This window comes from Pongo pygmaeus, chromosome 1 (genome assembly GCF_028885625.2).
Source record: "Pongo pygmaeus isolate AG05252 chromosome 1, NHGRI_mPonPyg2-v2.0_pri, whole genome shotgun sequence".
In the NCBI taxonomy this organism is placed as follows: Eukaryota; Metazoa; Chordata; class Mammalia; order Primates; family Hominidae; genus Pongo; species Pongo pygmaeus.
In genome coordinates, this window is record NC_072373.2 from 229,687,670 (window position 1) to 229,707,302 (window position 19,633).

The 19,633-nt window shown below is 60.4% G+C and overlaps 2 protein-coding genes and 1 long non-coding RNA gene across 5 annotated transcripts; 2 read left to right on the forward strand and 1 right to left on the reverse strand.

Annotated features, from left to right (window-relative positions):
- Positions 1 to 35: 35 nt before the first annotated feature.
- On the forward strand, positions 36 to 6,569 carry LOC129010648 (uncharacterized). The gene is made up of 3 exons (XR_008493046.2): positions 36 to 386; positions 1,028 to 1,535; positions 4,663 to 6,569. It is a non-coding gene; the product is annotated as an uncharacterized LOC129010648 (long non-coding RNA).
- Positions 6,570 to 7,555: 986 nt separating this feature from the next.
- Positions 7,556 to 9,972, reverse strand: TMEM88B (transmembrane protein 88B). Its single transcript, XM_054438322.1, has 2 exons — positions 9,718 to 9,972; positions 7,556 to 7,946 (listed from the first exon to the last, which is right to left on the reverse strand). The coding sequence occupies exons 1-2, from the start codon at positions 9,970 to 9,972 to the stop codon at positions 7,713 to 7,715; spliced, it is 489 nt and encodes a 162-aa protein (XP_054294297.1). The 3' UTR covers positions 7,556 to 7,712.
- A 2,784-nt stretch (positions 9,973 to 12,756) lies between these two features.
- On the forward strand, positions 12,757 to 17,721 carry ANKRD65 (ankyrin repeat domain 65). Of its 3 annotated transcripts, none has more exons than XM_054445202.2 (3): positions 12,757 to 15,349; positions 15,553 to 16,087; positions 16,593 to 17,721. In XM_054445202.2, exons 1-3 carry the CDS (start codon positions 15,144 to 15,146, stop codon positions 17,286 to 17,288), a joined length of 1,437 nt encoding a protein of 478 aa, XP_054301177.1. In that variant the 5' UTR covers positions 12,757 to 15,143; the 3' UTR covers positions 17,289 to 17,721. The 3 variants fall into 3 exon arrangements, with proteins under 3 accessions (XP_054301177.1, XP_054301159.1, XP_054301167.1); XM_054445184.2 differs by lacking the exon at positions 15,553 to 16,087 and having other exon boundaries at positions 12,758 to 15,048; positions 15,144 to 15,349; positions 16,593 to 17,044; XM_054445192.2 differs by lacking the exon at positions 15,553 to 16,087 and having other exon boundaries at positions 14,748 to 15,015; positions 15,144 to 15,349.
- Positions 17,722 to 19,633: the final 1,912 nt, after the last annotated feature.

Consider the following 19,633-nt stretch of genomic DNA (forward strand, 5'->3'; position numbering starts at 1 on the left):
CACGCCGAGGCCACGCCCACGCCCTCCGGCACGAGCGGAGAGCCACGTGCACAGACCCCGGAGAGGCGCGCACGAGCGGACCCCGACACGCAGGGACACGCAGCACCAGCCGAGATACGACCGAGGCACGCACGCGCACACACACACTCCAGTCTCCCTCTCCCGGCCGAGGCTGTGCGGTCCACGCTCTCCACCCCTCTCGGACCCCCAGCCGCGGGAGCCGAACAGGGAGGTACCAGGCTAGGCCCTCCCCGTGCTCACCACTGCCGTGACTCTGGGTGCTGGGGTCCCTGCAGCCAGGCCCAAGAGAACCCCAGGGGCTGGCGGTGGCACCAAAAAAACACGTCCAGACCCTGGTTTCACCTTGGCCACAGCGCTGGAGGCGGGTAGGTGTCTGGAGTAATAGGACATGTGTGCCAGGGACTGACCAGCAGGGATGGGAAGGGCCATGGGGTGGAACTTAACAAGGACACAGTGCCTTGAAAGGGAACGGAAGACAGGAATTCGAGAGAGACTCGAAGCACCCACCCCACCTGGGCTTCTTGGAGGAAGAGGCATGGGAGTAGGAGATGGTTGGTTGAGGCCCTGTCCAGTGGGACCACACTGGGCCTGTTACCCATATACCCTACCCAGTGAGGGGCCCAGACTCCAGGACCCAGGATACACCCCCAGCAGGACTGGAGGGGCCCACTGGTGAGCCAGGAGCTCTTGAGTCTTGGGGTCTTGGTGAGGCTCAGACTAGAGGTGGCTGGTTGCAGGGGTCGTCCTGAGGGACAGTGGCCCCCAGGGCAGATTTCCCCTGCTCGGGTGGGGCTGGGCTGGCAGTGTCCCCTGGACAGGAGAACCCCACCCCGGCCCTCCCTCGGAGTAGCCATGGCCCTCTTCCAGGGCCTCCTCAGCTCAGAGCTGGGGGGCGGGGAACGTGGGGGGGTGTCTGCCAGGATGTCCCCTCCTTCCCCACCCTCTCCTGGAGGATGCACCGCAGGAGAACGGATGGGGCTCCACGGGCTTCCTTCCTCCCTTTCAGGCAGGTGAGACACCGCGGGGCCATGCAGACGGCCAGCACTCGACTTTGCCTAAAAAAGGAAGCAGCAGGCTGAGTCTGAGGAGCTGGCGGCACGAACAAGGGAGAGCTGTGTCCCCGCCGGCGTCCCCTGCCCCCCCCGCCAGGGATCTTGGCAGTGGAGGTGCTGGCTGGGCTCCACAGACCTCAGACCTCGGCTGGGACCAGAAATGCCTGCTGCTTCCGCCTGGGCCCGGTGGGGGGACTTTGGGTCCCCAGAGTGCCAGCTGTGCCACTTCGAGGGGCCTCAGACCTCGGCTGGGACCAGAAATGCCTGCTGCTTCCGCCTGGGCCCGGTGGGGGGGACTTTGGGTCCCCAGAGTGCCAGCTGTGCCACTTCGAGGGGCCTCGCCAGGCTCCCCAGCCCCGAGTACACAGGGGCTGCTGTGGAGATGACGCTCAAGGCCGCAGCCGCTGGAGGACCTGGGGTCTGACCGGAAGCTGGCTGCAGACCCTGCGGAGGCACGCCCAGGTAGTCAGGCAGGGAGCTGGGCCGAGGGTCCCCCACCCTGGGGAGGCTCACAGCCAGTGGCCCGCTTGTCCCCCACCCCTGCCCAGCAGGCAGGCCACAGTCACACCTCAGCCTGCCTTGCAGGGCTGACGGGGAAGTTTCCCTCACTTCTGGAAAAAGTGAGCGGGTCTTCTTGGCTGTGACTCAGGCCCTCAAGGAAGCAGCCGCCCTCCTCCCTTCAGCTCGCCATCAGCGGGAGAAGGCACAGGAGGCCTGGCCTCCACCCAGCCTGGGCCGAGCTCAGCCACCTGCCTTGCCCCCAGCCCTGCCTGGAGTCCCTCCAGCTAGGAGACCCTCCCCATCAGCTCTCCCCGTGCCCCTCAGTCTTCAGGACTCATTCTTGTGTCCTACCCTCCACCCGCTGTCTCCACCCCAGAGGAGGGACGTGGACAGAGGGTCCCAGAGAACATGGGGTCAGCCAGAGGTGCAGTGTCAGGGCCTGGGCCGGACTTGAGGCAGACACCGGAGGAAGCACAAATATAACAGCCGGAACCCTCCACTCTCCAGGGAGAAGGGCCCGGGGTAAGAGGCAGAGGCAAGGACAGGTCAGGCCAGATCACAGTGGGTCCTGGCCCCGAGCCCTCTGCCTCCTGCAGGCACAGCCCCTGTCTGATCCTGGTGGCCTGGGGCCCCATGGAGTGGGGAGCAGCCTGGTTTGGCTGTGGCCACCCTGCCCCCACGGTCTGGGCCTGGGCTGTGGGAGTCCCTGTGCCTCACTTCCCGGAGCCAGCCTGCCCTGCCGGTCTGTCTACAAGCAGGTGGAGGGGGTTCCAGGAAGCTGGGGAGGCTGCTCTCACCCGGGCACCGCCCCTGCCCCCACCCGCCTTTGGGAATGCTCCTTCCTCCGCACAATCCAGGCTTCTGCAGAAGAAGAAGGGCCTTTTGTCCCCAGCTGGCTGTGGTCATGTTTGACCCCGGGGAAAAGGGCAACTCCTGAGGCCTCTGACCCCACCCCTGACCCGAGCTGAGAGCAGGACGCCCAGGCCCGCACCCGGCGCCTTTTGTTGCTGTTTTCACGTGTCTCACAAATGTACTCAAGCATACACAGGAACAGATAGACGGGGCGGTGAGGGGCAGCGGCGGTGAGGGGCAGCGGCGGTGAGGGGCAGCGGCGCGGGCCTGGGGCACTGCTCTGGGGTGTGCCTGAGCCCCGGGACCCCACCCCACAACAGTAAGTGGTGCAGAGCAGGGGTCACCAAGAGAGCAGGACCCACCTAGCTCCTAGACTCAACCTGCTCACTGGGGTCAAGGACAGGTCCTGGGGGCCTCAGGGGTCACTTTTCACTTCCCAGGAGCCCAGGCCTGCCCCTCTGGCCCCAGAGCTGACCCCACTCAGTCCCCCGTGCCAGCAGCAGCTGGGGTGGCGGGTAGACACCTGGCGGGTAGCAGCCTGGGTAGGGGCGGGAGCTGCACCATCTGCGTCTGTCCATCCATCCCTCGTCTGTGTGCCGGGCACAGCCGCACCCCAGCCTCAGTGCTGGGGACACACAGGCGCCGGGCCAGCACTGCCAGGCCAGGAGGGGTGGGCCGTGACCAGCTAGGAAAGATATGGTCTACTTGTTTTCCCTGTGAGAACAAGGGGTCACTGGGGACTCGCACGCAAGGGGTAGTCGAGGAAGGCCGAGGAAGAGCCTTCCAGGCAGAAAGAAAGAACCGCGAGTGCTGAGAGCAGCGTGGGGTTGGCAGGAGGGGTCTGCGTCAGGACTGCAGGGGCAGAGCAGGCTGGGGGCCTTCGGGAGGGGTGGCCGGGTGGAGGGTGTTACTGGCCTCGACAGGGGCAGCAGGTTCGTCACAGCGAGAACAGAGCCCAGCCTGGTGGGAGCCAGAGAGCAGCAGGCCTGAATGACGCAGGGTTTCCCAATAGCAGGGCCCCTTCCTTGTGTGGGTCCCCTCACTTTGCCTCTCTGCTGGGACATCCTTCCCTGAAAGGAAGAGGAGGACACATGCTGCCCCTTCCTCAGACACAGTCCAGACAGGCCCAGGCCACAGCCCTGGGCAGACCCAAAACTCCCAGGGGCCTGGACCGGGATAGGGAGGAGGCAGCAGGGAGGGACTGACCTATGTCCACACACCACGAGGGACTCCCAGAGGCGGGCAGGGCGGGGCTGGGAGCAGGGGCCTTAGCCCTCAGACCAGCCCACTCACCCTGCGGGGTTCCTGCCCCACAGCCTGCCCAGCTTACAGGCCTGGGGGCAGGGGCAGGCCAGCACAGGCCAGAGGGACAGAGGGAGCCATATCTGAGGGGTCCCCCAGCTGCTCACACTGTCTGAGGCTGTGCTTGCCAACAACTCTGCTCCCAGGAAATATTTCGCAAATCAGGAAATGACACAAGGCAAGGTGGGAAGCTCACTGCATCCAGTGGGGTGGGGCCCCTTACTGCCCCCCTGCTCTGGCATGAGGCGTGACGGGGACGCAGATGGGACACACACAGCCACACACACACACACACTCCGGGCTCCCATTTGGGCAGGGCAGGGGCCCCAGCCACCGGGAAAGAACGCCAAGCGGAGGTCCCCACAGCCACCCTGCAGCTCGGCTCCACCCGAGGAGTTCAGGCCCCTGGGCCAGTGGAGAGCTGTGGTTGAGACTGCAGGAAGAGGGAGGCCGCTCCTGGCCCTCAGGCTGGGGGAAGGGGTGTAGAGGCACCCTCAGAGTGGGGGCGGGCCTGGGGACCCAGGGCCCTGAAGTGGAGGGGTTTCGGTCATGGACGCCATGCTGGGCAAAAGTTGGGAGAGACTGTGGGGTCCAGGTGGGGTCCTGCCCCGGCAGGGGCTAGAAGGGCTGGGCAAAGGCCAACTGTATACCTGGGGCCTTGAGAAGGGGAACCCTGGCCAGGGGCCCCACCTCCCCCTCATTTCATGGAAGCTCCTGGCTTCCCAGATGGTGGCCAATAAGGGAGCTGCTTAGGATCCATGAAAGAGGCCAGGCAAGAACCCAGGGGCCTCGACACGGGGCTCATTCTGTCCTACGAGGTGGGGCCCCTGCCTTCCAACGGGGGGCCTGTTCTGTCCTAGGGGGTGGGGGCCCCTGCCCCGGCACATGGGCTCTGGCCTTCCTGAATCGCCCCTTCCTTGCTTCTCTTCCGCAGGCCAGGCCTCTGCTCTCCGGGGCTATGGCCTCCCACAGGCACGTTCCTACACCCCTCTGTGAACTGCCCACAGGCCCCCCCACAGGTGTTCCTCTGTGAGCTGGTCGGGCGGCTGGGGCTGGGGCCGGGCTTTGCCACTCAGTGCCTTCAACCTCCCTGGCGGTTTGGGGCCTCAGGGTGGGCCTGGGAAGCTGGAAACACCTTTGGAAACAGCCGTCTGAAGCAGCTGTGGACAGAAGACCCTGCCCAGCAGCCAAGGGAGCTGGCCTCTCCGCTCAGCCTCCCCACCCCCACCAGGCCCAGCTGTTGTTTTCATGGCTCCGGGACCAGGCGGATCCTCAGCCAAGAGCTTCCCAGGAGAGCCCTCATCTTCAACCCCTAGTGGTGGCCAGAGCCAGCCCAGGCAGGACGGGAAGGAAGGCAGCCGCGGCCCCGGGGAAGCCATCCTGGCAGCTTGGCCACTGGCCCGGCTCCTGTCTGACCAGGAAAGGCATCAAAGCCGGACTCGGATGGAGGCTGGAAAACCCCGAGACTTCTGCTGGACTCGACCCAGCCACACACCAGGCTGTACTCAGGGCCACGGAACAAGCCTCGACCCTGGCCCCAGACGGAGCCCAGACCTTGCTGGTCACGGGCTGAGCCCTGCTGGCAATATGATGTACTAGATCCCTTAAAAGGCCTTTCAGCAACAACCAACTTCTGGATGAATTACTATGAGCATACATTTTTAATAGACTGCTGTGTTTCCAAGAAGGTAAATATCTCTGAGGCTCCCCCAAAATTAAACAGCAAAAATAAATGAGGCCAGGTGGGGTGGTTCATGCCTGTAATCCCAACACTTTAGGAGGCTGAGGCGAGAGGATTGCTTGTGCCTAGGAGTTCGAGACCAGCCTGGGCAACATGATGAGACCCCGTCTCTACAAAAAATTTAAAATTAGCTGGGTGTGGTGGTGTACTCTGTAGTCACAGCTACTTGGGAGGCTGAGGCAGGAGGATCACTTGAGCCCGGGAGGGCGAGGCTGCAGGGAGCTAGGGAGCTCACCACTGCACTCAGACTGGGCGGCAGAGCAAGACTCTGTCTCTAAGTAAACAAACCAACAGAGTAGTGTGGAGACCTGGATGATGAAGGGAAGTGGTTGGGAAAGCAGATAACTCCCTGGACACACAGGGACAGAGAGCCAGCCTGCGGCCAGGGAACAAGTATGTCTCTGCCTAGGGGCTGCTAAACCAGGGGTCTCAAGGGTCACTGAGGGGGCCGAGGGTGGTCTCGCCTGGAAAAGGGGAATAATCTCTGGAGGGAAGCATCCCCAAGTGGGACCTCAGAATTGTCACAGATAACAGCTGACAATTAAACATTACCAAACGTTCAGAGAAACACCATGCTACTGATGAGAATCAGCAGAAACAATAATCACAGATTTAGACCCCCAGAGACTAGGAAATTGGAATTATTTAGTACAGAATATAAAATAACTATATATGAAATATGTTTAAGAAGTGGAAACTGTAACCTGAAAAGTAAGCATGTACCAAGAGACCATAAAAAATAATCAGACAAATCTAAAACAATGAGATGTAACTTTTAGATATGCTAACCCTTTTTTTTTTTGAGATGGAGTCGATTCTTGTGCCTCAGCCTCCTGAGTAGCTGGGACTGCAGGTATGCACCACCATGGCCAGCTAATTTTTTTTGTTGTTTTTTTGTGTGTTTTTAAGATGGAGTCTCGCTCTTGTTGTCCAGGCTGGAGTGCAATGGTGTGATTTCGGCTCACTGCAATCTCCGCCTCCTGGGTTCAAGCGATCCTCCTGCCTCAGCCTCCCAAGTAGCTGAGGTTATAGGTGCCCACCACCACGCCCAGCTAATTTTTGTATGGTTTTTTTTTTTTGAGATGGAGCCTTGCTCTGTCGCCCAAGCTGGAGTGCAGTGGCGCGATCTTGGCTCACTGCAAGCTCCGCCTCCCAGGTTCACGCCATTCTCCTGCCTTAGCCTCCGGAGTAGCTGGTACTACAGGCGCCCGACACCAAGCCCAGCTAATTTTTATATTTTTTAGTAGAGACAGGGTTTCACCGTGTTAGCCAGGATGATCTGGATCTCCTGACCTGGTGATCTGCCTGCCTCGGCCTCCCAAAGTGCTGGGATTACAGGCGTGAGCCACCGCGCCCAGCCTAATTTTTGTGTTTTTAGTAGAGACGGGGTTTTGCCATATTGGCTAGGCTTGTCTCGAACTCCTGGCCTCAGGTGATCCACCCGCCTCGGCCTCCCAAAGTGCTGGTATTACAGACGTGAGCCACCGTGCCTGGCCTGCATATGTTAACATAATAATTTAAGATAAAATGAATGAGTTAATCAGATTAGACGGAAGAGAGTAATTTGATGAGGGGGTAAAAGAAAAGGGTGAGGATATGGAGAAGGAATTCGTGGTGAAACTGGACATAATTGTTGAGGGATTTCTGGAGCTGATGAACGTTGTGGACCTGTGGCTTACACCAAACAGGGTGGGTGTGAGCTCGGCACAGCTAGGACGAGCTGGTGAGACCGAGGAACACCAAAGTCAGTGAGGAGATCTTAGTGTCATCCAGAGAGAGCCGACCGAGGCTGGCACATGTCTGAATGCGAGCCTGGCCATAGGCTGAGCCCTGCTGCCGCCACCCCTGGGCTTCTGGAACCCTGGGCTTGGCCGAGCGTGGGCGTCTTCTGGGAGCCCCAGAGCTCTGGACGCTGGAGGCCGGGACCTGGGCAGGTGCGGGATGCCTTGGGGCTGGGGCCTGCGCCCCTCCTCTGAGGGCCGCCTGCCGGGCTTTGCCCTGCCCTGCCGTCCCCTCCCCTCCCCTCTCTTCCCCTCCCCTCCCCTCCCCTCCCCTCCCCTCCCCTGCCCTCCGTGGCGGGGGCGGGGCTGCGGGCGGGGGAAGCCGGGGTCGGAAGCCGGGAGCGCTGCGCCCCCAGCCAGGAAGGGGCAGCGGAGGGCGACCCTCAGTTTTCCAGGCGGGGCCACGCAATGGGGTCGCGCGGGAGCTCGGAGGCCTCCCGGGGTTTCGCAGCCGCCGCCGGGTCACACCCAGGCGCAGAGTTGCTCGTCCCCGTCGGGGCGCCCCGGGGGGCGGCGGGGTCCGGGGGTCCCAGCGGGCGGAGGCAGCAGCGGGCGGAGGCGCCGGGCCAGGCGGGTGCGGACGGCCGAGGCGAGTACCAGCAGCGGCGGCAGCGAGAGAAGCCCGAACACGATGAGCGCCGCGGAGCCGTGGTCCGAGAACAGCGCGCGGCACCGGGGACCGGGAGCGGGGTGGACCTGGGGGCCGGGCGGGCCGTCAGTGGGGGGCGGGGCGGGATGATGGAGGGGAGGGGAGAAGAGGGGAGCTGGGCAGGGGAGGGGAGGGGCGGGGGGAGGGGAGGGGGAGGGGTGGAGAGGGGAGCGGCGGGATGATGGAGGGGAGGGGGAGAAGAGGGGAGCAGGGCAAGGAGGGGGAGGGGAGGGAGCGGGGCAGGGTGATGGAGGGGAAGGGGGTGGAGAGGGGAGCGGGTGGGATGATGGAGGAAGGGAGACAAGAGGGGAGCAGGGCAGGGTGATGGAGGGGAGGGGGAGGGGAGCAGGGCAGGGTGATGGAGGGGAGGGAGAGAGGAGGGGGGCAGGGCCGGGTGATGGAGGGGAAGGGGAGGGGTGGAGAGGGGAGCGGCGGGATGATGGAGGGGAGAAGGAGAGGGGGCGGGGCGGGATGATGGAGGGGAGGGGGAGAAGAGGGGAGCAGGGCAAGGAGGGGGAGGGGAGGGAGCGGGGCAGGGTGATGGAGGGGAAGGGGGTGGAGAGGGGAGCGGGCGGGATGATGGAGGGAAGGGAGACAAGAGGGGAGCAGGGCAGGGTGATGGAGGGGAGGGGGAGGGGAGCAGGGCAGGGTGATGGAGGGGAGGGAGAGAGAAGGGGGGCAGGGCCGGGTGATGGAGGGGAAGGGGAGGGGTGGAGAGGGGAGCGGCGGGATGATGGAGGGGAGAAGGAGAGGGGGCGGGGCGGGATGATGGAGGGGAGGGGAGGGAGGAGGGAGCAGGGCAGGGTGATGGAGGGGAGGGAGGAGGGAGCAGGGCAGGGTGATGGAGGGGAAGGGGAGGCGCGGAGGAGAGGGGGTGGGTGGGTCAGGGTGATGAAGGGGCGGTGAGGGCCGGACGGTGAGGGATGGATGGGCGGGAGCAGGGTGGAGAGGGGAGGGGAGAGAGAGCGGGGTGGAAGAAAGGATGCAGGGCCGCGGCAAAGGGAGATGGAGGGGTGCCGGGCGGGAGAGACGAGTGGGCGATAGAGAAGATGAAAGAGCAGGGGCGGGGCGATAGAGGGGCCGTGGCGGGCTGAGCAGGGCGGGAAGAGGGAGGGGGGAGATGGAGGGATGAAGGATTAGGGCCTGGGCGACGGAGAGGCAGGGCAGGGAGAGGGGAGGGGGCGGGCCGCTGTGGGCCAGGCAGTGCTGAGGAGTGAACAGGAGATCCCGGATGCAGCAGGTAAAGGGCTGAGCAAGGTCCCTTGAGGGGAGGCTCAGAAAAAGCGCCCACTGCCGCTTCTGCCCTCCTGCGCCCTCCTATCACCAGCTGGCGCCAGCCCCCATGCCAGCAGAAAGGGGCCCAGGGCCATCTGCCTAAACCCGGGGCCCCAGAACAGGCCACAGCCCACTCTGAAGGTGGGGAAGCCCGGCGCTGGCAGGAGGGCCTGGGAGGGGCCTTGTGTGTTTGGGGAGGGGCTGGGGGCTGTGGGTTAGTGAAACTTGAACAACATTTTCATCTTCTTTTCCTGGAGCCCCGTTCTCTCCCCACCCCCACCCAGCTGTCCAGGCCCTGGTGGCCCCTGGTACAAGGCTGGGAGGCCTCAGGGAGGGGACAGAGCTGTCCCTTGGGTGAAAAACAAAAGCCCTTCTTTGGCTGTGGCTGGTGGGGGTGCTTGGGAGAAGGGGCTGCCAGGGAGGGGCACACGTGTCTCTGAGGACAAGGGGCAATTCTGGAAGGGGGCACAGTGCCTTCAGCCCCAGGGCACGCCCACTCCCCAGGACCCCAGCTAGTCCCCCGCCCACGGGGCACAGGCTCACCCTTGAGTGGCACAGGAATCCCAGGTAGACGACGGCCGCCGCGGGCAGGAGCACCAGCAGGAAAGCTGCGGCCGGCAGCAGGAGGTGCAGCAGGAGCCCGGCCAGCAGCCGGCCGGGCAGCAGCAGGGGCCCCGACCACCCTGGGCACGTCAGGGCTGAGGCCTGGTGGTCGGGAGGTCCCCAGGGCAGCATGGGCGCTGTGTCGGAAGCACCACCTCCCTCCTCCTCGTCTGTCTCCCTCCCCTGCTCACTCATGCTCCTGCCACTGCAGGCCTTCGGCCCGGGCGGTGCTCAGTGCAGAGTGGTGCTCCCCAGGGCCGCCCTAGAAGACCTTTAACCCCGCCCCATGTTGCAGCCAGTCCACATCCCCCAGCCAGACCGTGGACCCTGGCTAGGGAGGTCCTGCTCTGATGTCTGTCCCAGAGCCACACCCCCACCTCAGTTTCCCCTCTGCCAGGCAGCTGCAGCTCCAGCAGCACCAGTCTCCAGCCCCAGCCAGCTCCTGGTGCTCTGGGCAGGCCTTGCAGGGCCCTTCCCACCAGGGCCGCCTCCCTCCCTGTCCCGGGCGGGGCTGCAGCTCCCCCACACAAAGACCTCATTTCAACGGGCTTGATTCTGACAGCTGCCCCATCAGTAGCCGCCACCTGGAGGCCAGCACCCCACCCCCTGTCCCAGCCCCAGCCCCGCTGCTCCCTCATCTGAACACCTTGTCGGTGTCCTCCGCCTGCGTCTCAGAGTGGATAAGAGGGCACCTGGGACGCACGTGAGCCGCAGGGTGTGGGGCCCTTACACGGCAGGCACTCAGCAGGCTGGGCGGGCACTCAGCAGGCTGCCAGGGACCACAGGCACCCTCGCGTCTGAACCCAGCCATCCCGAGCAGAGGAAAGGCAGATTTTCCGGGACAAGAACCTGTGTTCCATCTTTTTTTTTTTTTTTTTTTTTGGAGACAGTCTCACTTTGTCACCATGGCTGGAGTGCAGTGGCACGATCTCAGCTCACTGCAACCGCTGCATACCTGGTTCAAGTGATTCTCCTGCCTCAGCTTCCCTAGTAGCTGGGACTACAGGCACTCACCACCACGACCAGCAAATTTCTGTATTTTTTAAGTAGAGACGGGGTTTCTACTTAAACCCCTCCTGTGTTAGCCAGGATGGTCTCGATCTCTTGACCTTGTGATCCGCCCACCTCGGCCTCCCAAAGTGCTGGGATTGCAGGCGTGAGCCACCGCGCCTGGCCCATCATTTCTAGTCAGGGGCAAAACTTTTCCCATCCAAAACCCCAAGCAGTTTCTCCGAACGTTACTCCCGACTCTGACTTTTTTTTGAGACAGGGTCTCACTCTGTCACCCAGGCTGCAGTACAGTGGTTCAATCACGGCTTACTGCAGCCTTAACCTCCTGGACTCAATCAGTCCTCCCACTTCAGCCTCCTAAATAGCTGGGACTACAGGCACCTACCACCGTGCCTGGCTAATTTTGATATTTTTGGGGAGATGGGATCTTGTCACGTTTCCCAGGCTGGTCTGGAACTCCTGGCCTCAAGTGATCTGCCTGCCTGGGCCTCCCACAGTGCTGGGGTGACAGGCATCAGCCCCCGTGCCCAGCACAGTCCCTGATGTCTGTCCGTCTCCCAGGGCTTTATTGCACATCAGCAGTTCCAGCTCCATTTTGTTTTGTTTTGTTTTGTTTTGTTTTCTTTTTTTTTTTTTGAGGAGGAATTTTTTGCTCTTGTTGCCCAGGCTGGAGTGCAATGGCATGATCTCGGCTCACTGCAACCTCCACTTTCCAGGTTCAGGCGATCCTCCTGCCTCAGCCTGTAGAGTAGCTGGGATTACAGGTGCATGCCACCACGCCCAGCTAATTTTTGTATTTTTAGTGGAGGTGGGTTTTCACCGTGTTAGCCAGGATGGTCTCAAACTCTTAACCTCAGGTGATCTGCCCGCCTCAGCCTCCCAAAGTGCTGGGATTACAGACATGAGCCACTGCACCCAGCCTCCAGCTCCATGTTCATAATTAATTGACAGTAGTAGGTGTCTGTGAGCTGAGCCATTCCCTGTGAGGCCTTCTAGTGGGCTCCATCCCTTCCAACACGTTCCAGGCCTCTCCAGCTCACCTACTTCCTTCAGACGTGTGAACAGGAAGGAGAGTGGTACCATGTGGCGCGTGACGTCTAGCAGGGCAGCAGAGGCCTCCCTGCAGTGTCCCTACAGCGCCGGGCACGGTGGCTCACACCTGTAATCCCAGCATTTTGGGAGGTTGAGGCAGGTGGATCACTTGAGGTCAGGAGTTTGAGACCAGCCTGGCCAATTTGGTGAAACCCCATTTCTGCTAAAAATACAAAAATCAGGCCGGGCGCGGTGTCTCATGCCTGTAATCCCGCACTTTGGGAGGCTGAGGCGGGTGTATGACCTGAGGTCAGGAGTTCAAGGCCAGCCTGACCAGTATGGTGAAACCTCGTGTCTTAAAAATATATATATATAAAACTTAGCCGGGCCTGTAGGCACGTGCCTGTAGTACCTGCTACTCGGGAAGCTGAGACAGGAGAATTGTTTGAACCAGGGAGGAGGAGGTTGCAGTGAGCCGAGATCAAACCATTGCACTCCAGCCTGGGCGACGGAGCGAGAATCCATCTCCAAAAAAAAAAAAAAAAATTAGCCAGGCATGGTGGTGGGCGCCTGTAATCCCAGCATTTTGGGAACCTGTGGAAGGTGGATCACTTGAGGTCAGGAAACCAGCCTGGCCAACATGGTGAAACCCTGTCTTTACTAAAAATACAAAAATTAGCCAGGCATGGTGGTGGGTGCCTGTAATCCCAGCTACTTGGGAGGCTGAGGCAGGAGAATCACTTGAACCTGGCAGATGGTTCCAAGTGAGCTGAGATCACGCCACTGCACTCCAGCCTGAGTGACAGAGTGAGACTCCATCTCAAAAATACAAATAAAAAGTTTTAAAAAGTTGCAAAACCTCTGCTTTCTAAGTGCCCCCCAACCAGGTCCCTCGCTTATTTATTCAACGAACACTGCTGAACTGCTACTAAGTCCCAGGGACTGTCACCGGAAAAGGAGGTCCCGATCCAGACCCCAAGAGAGGGTTCTTGGACCCCACGCAAGGAAGAATTCGGGGGAGTCCACTGAGTAAAGTGAAAGCGAGTTTAATAGGAAAGTAAAGGAATAAGAGAAGGGCTGCCCCATAGGCTGAGCAGCGGCCTGGGCTGCTCCACCGAGAACACTTATTGTTGTTTCTTGATATGTACTAAGCATGGTGTGGATTATTCCGGACTTTTCCGGGAAAGGGGCAGGGAATTCCCAGAAGTGAGGGTTCTCCCCCTTTTAGACCATCTAGGGTAACTTCCCAGCGTTGCCATGGCAACTGTAAACGGTCCTGGTGCTGGTGGGCATGTCTCATGCTAATGTATTATAATCAGCACATAATGTGGAGTGAGGACTGGCTGTCTTGGTTTTGGTGGTTTGGGGCCGGCTTCTTCACAGCATCCTGTTTTATCAGCGGGGTCTTTGTGAGCTGTATCTTGTGCTGATCTCATCTTGTGACTAAGAATGCCTGACCTCCAGGGAATGCGGCCCAGCCGGTCTCGGCCTCGTTTTACTCAGCCCCTGTTCAAGATGGAGTCGCTCTGGTTCGAATGTCTCTGCAGAACCACTCCAGGTTCTTTGGATTCATGGCAAAGGGGCTTCGGCCTCTGCCCCTCCGTACCCCACTGTGTGTGGGTCCTACAAGCATTGCAGAGGCAGCTGTGGCTGCCCCCACTACGGTGGAACCCGGGAGGCGGGAGTCTTGGGAGGGGCCTCCTGGAGGTCCATTCTAGCCTCTGTACCTCTGGGAAGCTGGCGTGAGGTAGTTTCTGTGGCTCCCTGGCCCTGATGAGTACAGGACTTTCCACCCGGCCCCCAGAGCTCCTCGCTTCTTTCCTGATCAGCCTTACAGAGCTTTCCTTCTAGAAGAGGAAGGCAGACATTTAAATGAACACATAGATACTTTCCTGTAGTGATACATGCTAAGAACAAACTAAAACAGGGTTAGAGTCGCACGTTGCCTCAGATCCATCTGTGGTCAGGATCTGGGAAGGTGACGGATGGAGTAGCCTGATGAGGTTTGCGGGGCAGGGTCTGTGTGGCTTGGGGTGCGGTGGGATGGGGCCCCTGGTCCCTTGCCTGGAGACCCTTTGGGCCCTTGGAGAGGCAGTCCTCTAGGGAGTGGGGGAGGCCAGGCCAGGGCCCTCAGGAGACCCTGTCCTTGGGGACCTGGGAGGCTGAAGGAGGCTGGGGTGGGAATGGGCAGCCCCCATCACCTTTCCCGTGCAGCCGCTGGAGGGGCCGGGCTGCTGCAGCCACCCCAGAAAGCCAGGCTCCCTTCTCCTGCCTGGCGCCAGGTACTGGGAGACAGGAAGATGCCCTCAGCACCAGCCCCACCCACCCTGCCCCAGGCCCTCAGGATCCCGCTGCCCCAGGCCTTGCTGGGGCAGAGCTGCTTTTCCAGATGCAGACACACCCTAGCAGGGATTCTCCCCACACTCCCCCCCGCCCCCCGACCCATGCCCCCACCTGCCCAGGCATCTGTCCCTTCCCTGGCTCCAGACTTGCCCCAGCCGGTCCCCAAAGGGTTTTCGTCCCTACCATGCCAGCGCCACCCTCTTCTCCAGGCCACCTGCCTGGAGTCCTTGGTGAATCTTTTGTCCTGTCCAGCATTTACAGAAAGGAAGGCCAGAACCTCGCCCTGCTCTCCTCCCCAGCCTGGAATCGGGAGGAGGGGCGGGCACCCACCCCTGGGTGGGCTTAGCATGGACAGAAGTGGGTGAGGGGGCTGCCTGACGGTGGGCCCCCTGGAGAGGCCTGTGAGGTCTTCCAGGGGCACATCGGGGCACATCCAAGGCTGTGCTTCCTGGGGGAGGTGGCATCTGAACAACTTTTGTCCACAAGCATGTTCCTGCTTGTCCTCCCCAACCGCCCTGGCCTTTATTCCCCAGGAGGGCAGCCGAGCTGGGGCCCTGGCAGCCAGCAGGGGAGGGAGTATGTTGGACAGGGGCTGTGCCCGAAGGCAGGGCCTTCCTAAGTGGCTGAGTAAACAGCGTCAGGTGGCCTTAGCCTGGCCCAGGAGACCAGCTGTGTTCTCCCACCCCCTGCAAGGCTGAAGCTGCCACCTTTCAGCTTTTCAGCAGCAGATGCTCCACCCCAAAGCCTGCAGAAGGGATTCTGTGAAGAGGGTCACCAGGCTTAGCCTCGGCCAGAACCCGTCTGCAGAGGACCCCCAGCCAGAGCAGAAAGCTCCTGAGCCAGCTCCCTTGGGTAATGGAGCCAAGCCCCTCTGAAGGCTAAGTGGTAACTGGAATGGGGGGCTCCAGGTTGGCCTGGGACACTGGGCTGGGGGCAGGCCAGAGGCCTCCACAGTAGATGTAGGAGCCCTGCTCCCCCAGATGGACTCCCAGAGGCCTGAGCCCAGAGAAGAGGAGGAGGAACAGGAGCTGCGGTGGATGGAGCTGGACTCTGAAGAAGCCCTGGGAACCAGGACAGAGGGGCCTAGTGTCTTCCAGGGCTGGGGGCACCTGCTCCAGGCCGTGTGGAGGGGCCCTGCAGGCCTGGTGATGCAGCTGCTGCGGCAAGGGGCCAGCGTGGAGGAGAGGTGCACCTGGGCTGGGGGGTGAAGGGGTCCATTCTCTGGGTGGGGCAGGATGGGGGTCCCAGCACTGGGTGGGTGGAGGAGTCCCTTCTATGGATGGGGTAGGACGGGGTCCCAGCGCTGGGTGGGCGGCAGGACGGGGTGGGGCAGGGCGGGGTTCTGGTCAGTGGTCCACCCCCGCGCCGACGCCCTTGCCCCCTCCTCAGGGACCACGCAGGCCGGACCCCGCTCCACCTGGCCGTGCTGCGGGGCCACGCGCCCCTGGTACGTCTCCTGCTGCAGCGAGGGGCCCCGGTGGGCGCGGTGGACCGGGCGGGGCGCACCGCGCTGCACGAGGCCGCCTGGCACGGGCACTCGCGGGTGGCCGAGCTGCTGCTGCAGCGCGGGGCCTCGGCGGCAGCGCGCTCCGGGACGGGCCTCACGCCGCTGCACTGGGCCGCTGCGCTGGGCCACACGCTGCTGGTCGCGCGCCTGCTGGAGGCTCCGGGCCCGAGACCGGCGGAGGCGGAGGACGCGCGCGGCTGGACGGCGGCGCACTGGGCGGCCGCGGGCGGGCGGCTGGCGGTGCTGGAGCTGCTGGCGGCCAGCGGCGCGGGCCTGGACGGTGCCCTGCTCGTGGCTGCCGCTGCGGGGCGCGGGGCGGCGCTGCGCTTCCTCCTGGCGCGCGGGGCGCGGGTGGACGCCCGGGATGGCACGGGGGCCACAGCGCTGGGTCTGGCGGCCGCCCTAGGCCGCTCCCAGGTACGTCCCGCCCTCCGCCCGGCAGTGATGGGAGGGAGCGCGGGGCCAGAAGCCCCAGAGACGTGCCCCCGGGGCAGCTGGAGTCGGGCTGGGGGACGGTGTCCGGGCACGAAGGCCCTGAGCGCGACCCCGGCTGTGCCCCTCCGGTGTAGCCCCGTCCCGTGGAGACCAGGGCGGACCCGAGGCCCGGGGCTCGGCTTCATGCTGGTGGCAGCAACAGACTCTCCACCAGCGCCGGGCCTGTGCCTGAGTCCCGCGTTCCCGGGCAGCGGGCAGAGTGTTGGCTGCAGATCCTTGGATTTGCCCTAAGGACCCTTAGGGGGAAAAGTGGACGTTTCCAAGCAGGCCAGCCTTGGGTTCGGCCTCACTTACAACATGAGGAAGTGGTGTCAGGAGAGTCAGGCCACTGCAGGGACGGAAGAGGCCTGGGCTGGGCAAACGCCTGGTGGCTCTGCCCCTCGCCTGCCGGGCTGAGGCCGGCCCCTGCTCTTCTCTCCTCTTCTAGGACATTGAGGTGCTGCTGGGCCACGGGGCAGACCCAGGCATCAGGGACAGGCATGGCCGCTCTGCTCTGCACAGGGCTGCTGCCCGGGGACACCTGCCCACCGTCCAGCTGCTGGTCACCCAGGGGGCCAAGGTGGATGCGCAGGACACCCTGGGCCTCACACCCCTGCACCATGCCTCTCGGGAAGGCCACGTGGAGGTTGCCGGCTGTCTCCTGGACAGGGGTGCCCAGGTGGATGCTATCGGCTGGCTCCGAAAGACCCCCCTACACCTGGCTGCAGAGCGAGGTCATGGCCCTACCGTGGGGCTTCTGCTGAGCCGAGGGGCCAGCCCCACCCTGCGGACACAGTGGGCCGAGGTGGCCCAGATGCCTGAGGGGGACCTGCCCCAGGCGCTGCCTGAACGTGGAGGGGGGCAGAAGGAGTGTGAGGGCACAGAGTCCACGGCTGAGCCAGACAGCAGGCTCCAGGCTCCACCGCCCCAGCGATTTCCAGGCTCTCTGGCTGAGGCTGCCTGCCTGGAGGGGACATCAGGGGAGAGGCTTCCGGAGGAGGGGGTTGGAGAAAGCAGGAGATGTGGCTTGAGCCGAAGTCACAGGCCTTGGCTGGACCAGGGATGGCCCCCAGCTCCCAGGAGGGCCCACCGACCCTGCAGCTCCAGCCTTCTCCGTACCCCAGCAAAGAATGAGTTGTGGTAATGAGGGAAGAGAGAGACCTTCTCATATTGTTTTATACTCAGTACCTGTTTTAAGAAAAAATAACAAGGAAGTAAAACCAAGGACAGGCAGCCCGGTGCCAGGCCCGAAACCAGGCCTGGGCCTGCCTGGCCTAAACCCAGCGGTTAAAAATCAATTCATAACTTAGAAACTGATGTTATTCATAGATTCCAGACACTGTATAGAAGAACACTGTGAAACACCCTGCCGTCTTCTGTTGCTCTCTGACCACCGGTGCATGCAGCCCCTGTCATGTACCGCCTGCTTGCTCGAATCAATCACGACCCTTTCATGTGAAATCTTTAGTGTTGTGAGCCCTTAAAAGGGACAGAAATTGTGCACTCGGGGAGCTTGGATTTTAAGGCAGTAGCTTGCCGATGCTCCCAGCTGAATAAAGCCCTTCCTTCTACAACTCGATGTCTTGAGAGGTTTTGCCTGCGGCACGTCCTGCTACATTTCTTGGTTCCCTGACTGGGAAACGAGGTACCTGACAGACGACTGAGGCAGCCCCTTAGGCAGCTTAGGCCTGCCCTGTGGAGCATCCCTGCGGGGCACTCCAGCCAGCCTGAGTGACGCGATCCAAAGAGCGCTCCTGGGTAGGAAATTGCCCCGATGGAACACCTCGCCAGAGCAGCACATAACGGGCCCCCGCGGAGGATTAACACAGTGGCTGAACACCGGGAAGGAACTGGCACTTGGAGTCCGGACATCTGAAACTTGGTAAGACTAGTCTTTGGAACTTGCCCCACTCCACCTGAGTAGATGCGTGGCCTGATCACCCATGGCGTGCCTGCATTGGCACCTTTGTTCTGGTTTTGACTTGAAGTAGATTGCGTGATACTTTGGTTTTGGTTTTGACCTGGCTTGGATTTCTGGATACTCTCATTTTGATTTTGATTTTGGTTTGGTGTAAACTGCAAAAGTGTGTGTGTGCCCTTTTTACCTGTTTTTTGTTTTGTGGTGTGCGTGTGGTGTGAGCGTGATGTTTTGTCTCGAAGAAGCGTGGGTCAGGCACAAATAAGCCCACCCCACTAGGAACTATGTTAAAAACAATTTTTCAAGCAAGAATTTAAGGGAGATTATGGTGTTACTGTGTCACCAGGAAAAATTAGAACTTTGTGTGAAATAGACTTGTCAGCATTAGAGGTAGGTTGGCCATCAGAAAGAAGCCTGGACAGGTCCCTTATTTCAAAGGTATGACACAAGGTAACCTGTAAGCCAAGGCACCCAGACCAGTTTCCGTACATAGACAGTTACAGTGGGTTTTAGACCCCCTTTCCCCCCCACAGTAGTTAAGAGAACAGCACCATAAGTGGCTGGCAGAGGCAAGGAAAGACCAGCAGAGAGAAAAAGAGGCCATCTATACCAATTCTAAGTTAATTTAGACTAAACAGGGTCTTATTAATAGCAAAAGATAATTGAAATCCCAAACTTACAAGGTTTTCAACAAAAGTGAAGTTTGCTAAAAGTTAACAGTGTAACATGTTAATGGTAACTTCTAATCTTGTGGCCTCAGACAGTCTAGTCCAAAGACATAAAAAAAGTTTGCTTTAAAAAAGAAAAAAAAAAGGGGGAGGCGGAATTTATGTAAAAAGAGTGTTACGCGGTAAATTCTTGTCCTGAAATAAATTAACTGGTTGTTAAAAAAAAAAAAAAAGTTTGTAATAAGGCAGAAAGTTGAGACATGTTGAAGAATTGTCGGCGAAAGTTGTAAAAGAAAAAATGTTATAAAAATTTATGCAAAAAATGTTGTATAATTTAAAAGTAATAAGGTCTCCTGAGTACTATTTTTTTTTTTTTTTTTTTTTTTTTGAGATGGAGTCTTGCTCTGTCACCCAGGCTGGAGTTCAGTGGCGCAATCTCTGCTCACTGCAAGGTCTGCCTCCTGGGTTCACGCCATTCTCCTGCCTCAGCCTCCCAAGTGGCTGGGACTACAGGCGCCTGCCACCACGCCCGGCTAATTTTTTGTATTTTAAGTAGAGACGGGGTTTCACCGTGTTAGCCAGGATGGTCTCGATCTCCTGACCTCATGATCCGCCCACCTCGGCCCCCCATAGTGCTGGGATTACAGGCGTGAGCCACCGTGCCTGGCCCCTGAGTACTATTAAAAAAAAACAGTTTATGTGCAAGGTGTACAAGAAAAGTAAAATATACCTTTGGTAAAAAAAATTATAAAGGGGCATAAAAATATGGATTTTTATCTACATTAAAAGGTTAAAAAATTATTGTTTTAAGAGTTTAAGCAAGTTTTAAAACGTAAATTGTAAAGAAAATTCTGTGTGTAAACATATTAACTAAAGTTAAAAAGGTATCATCCAGTTTTTTTG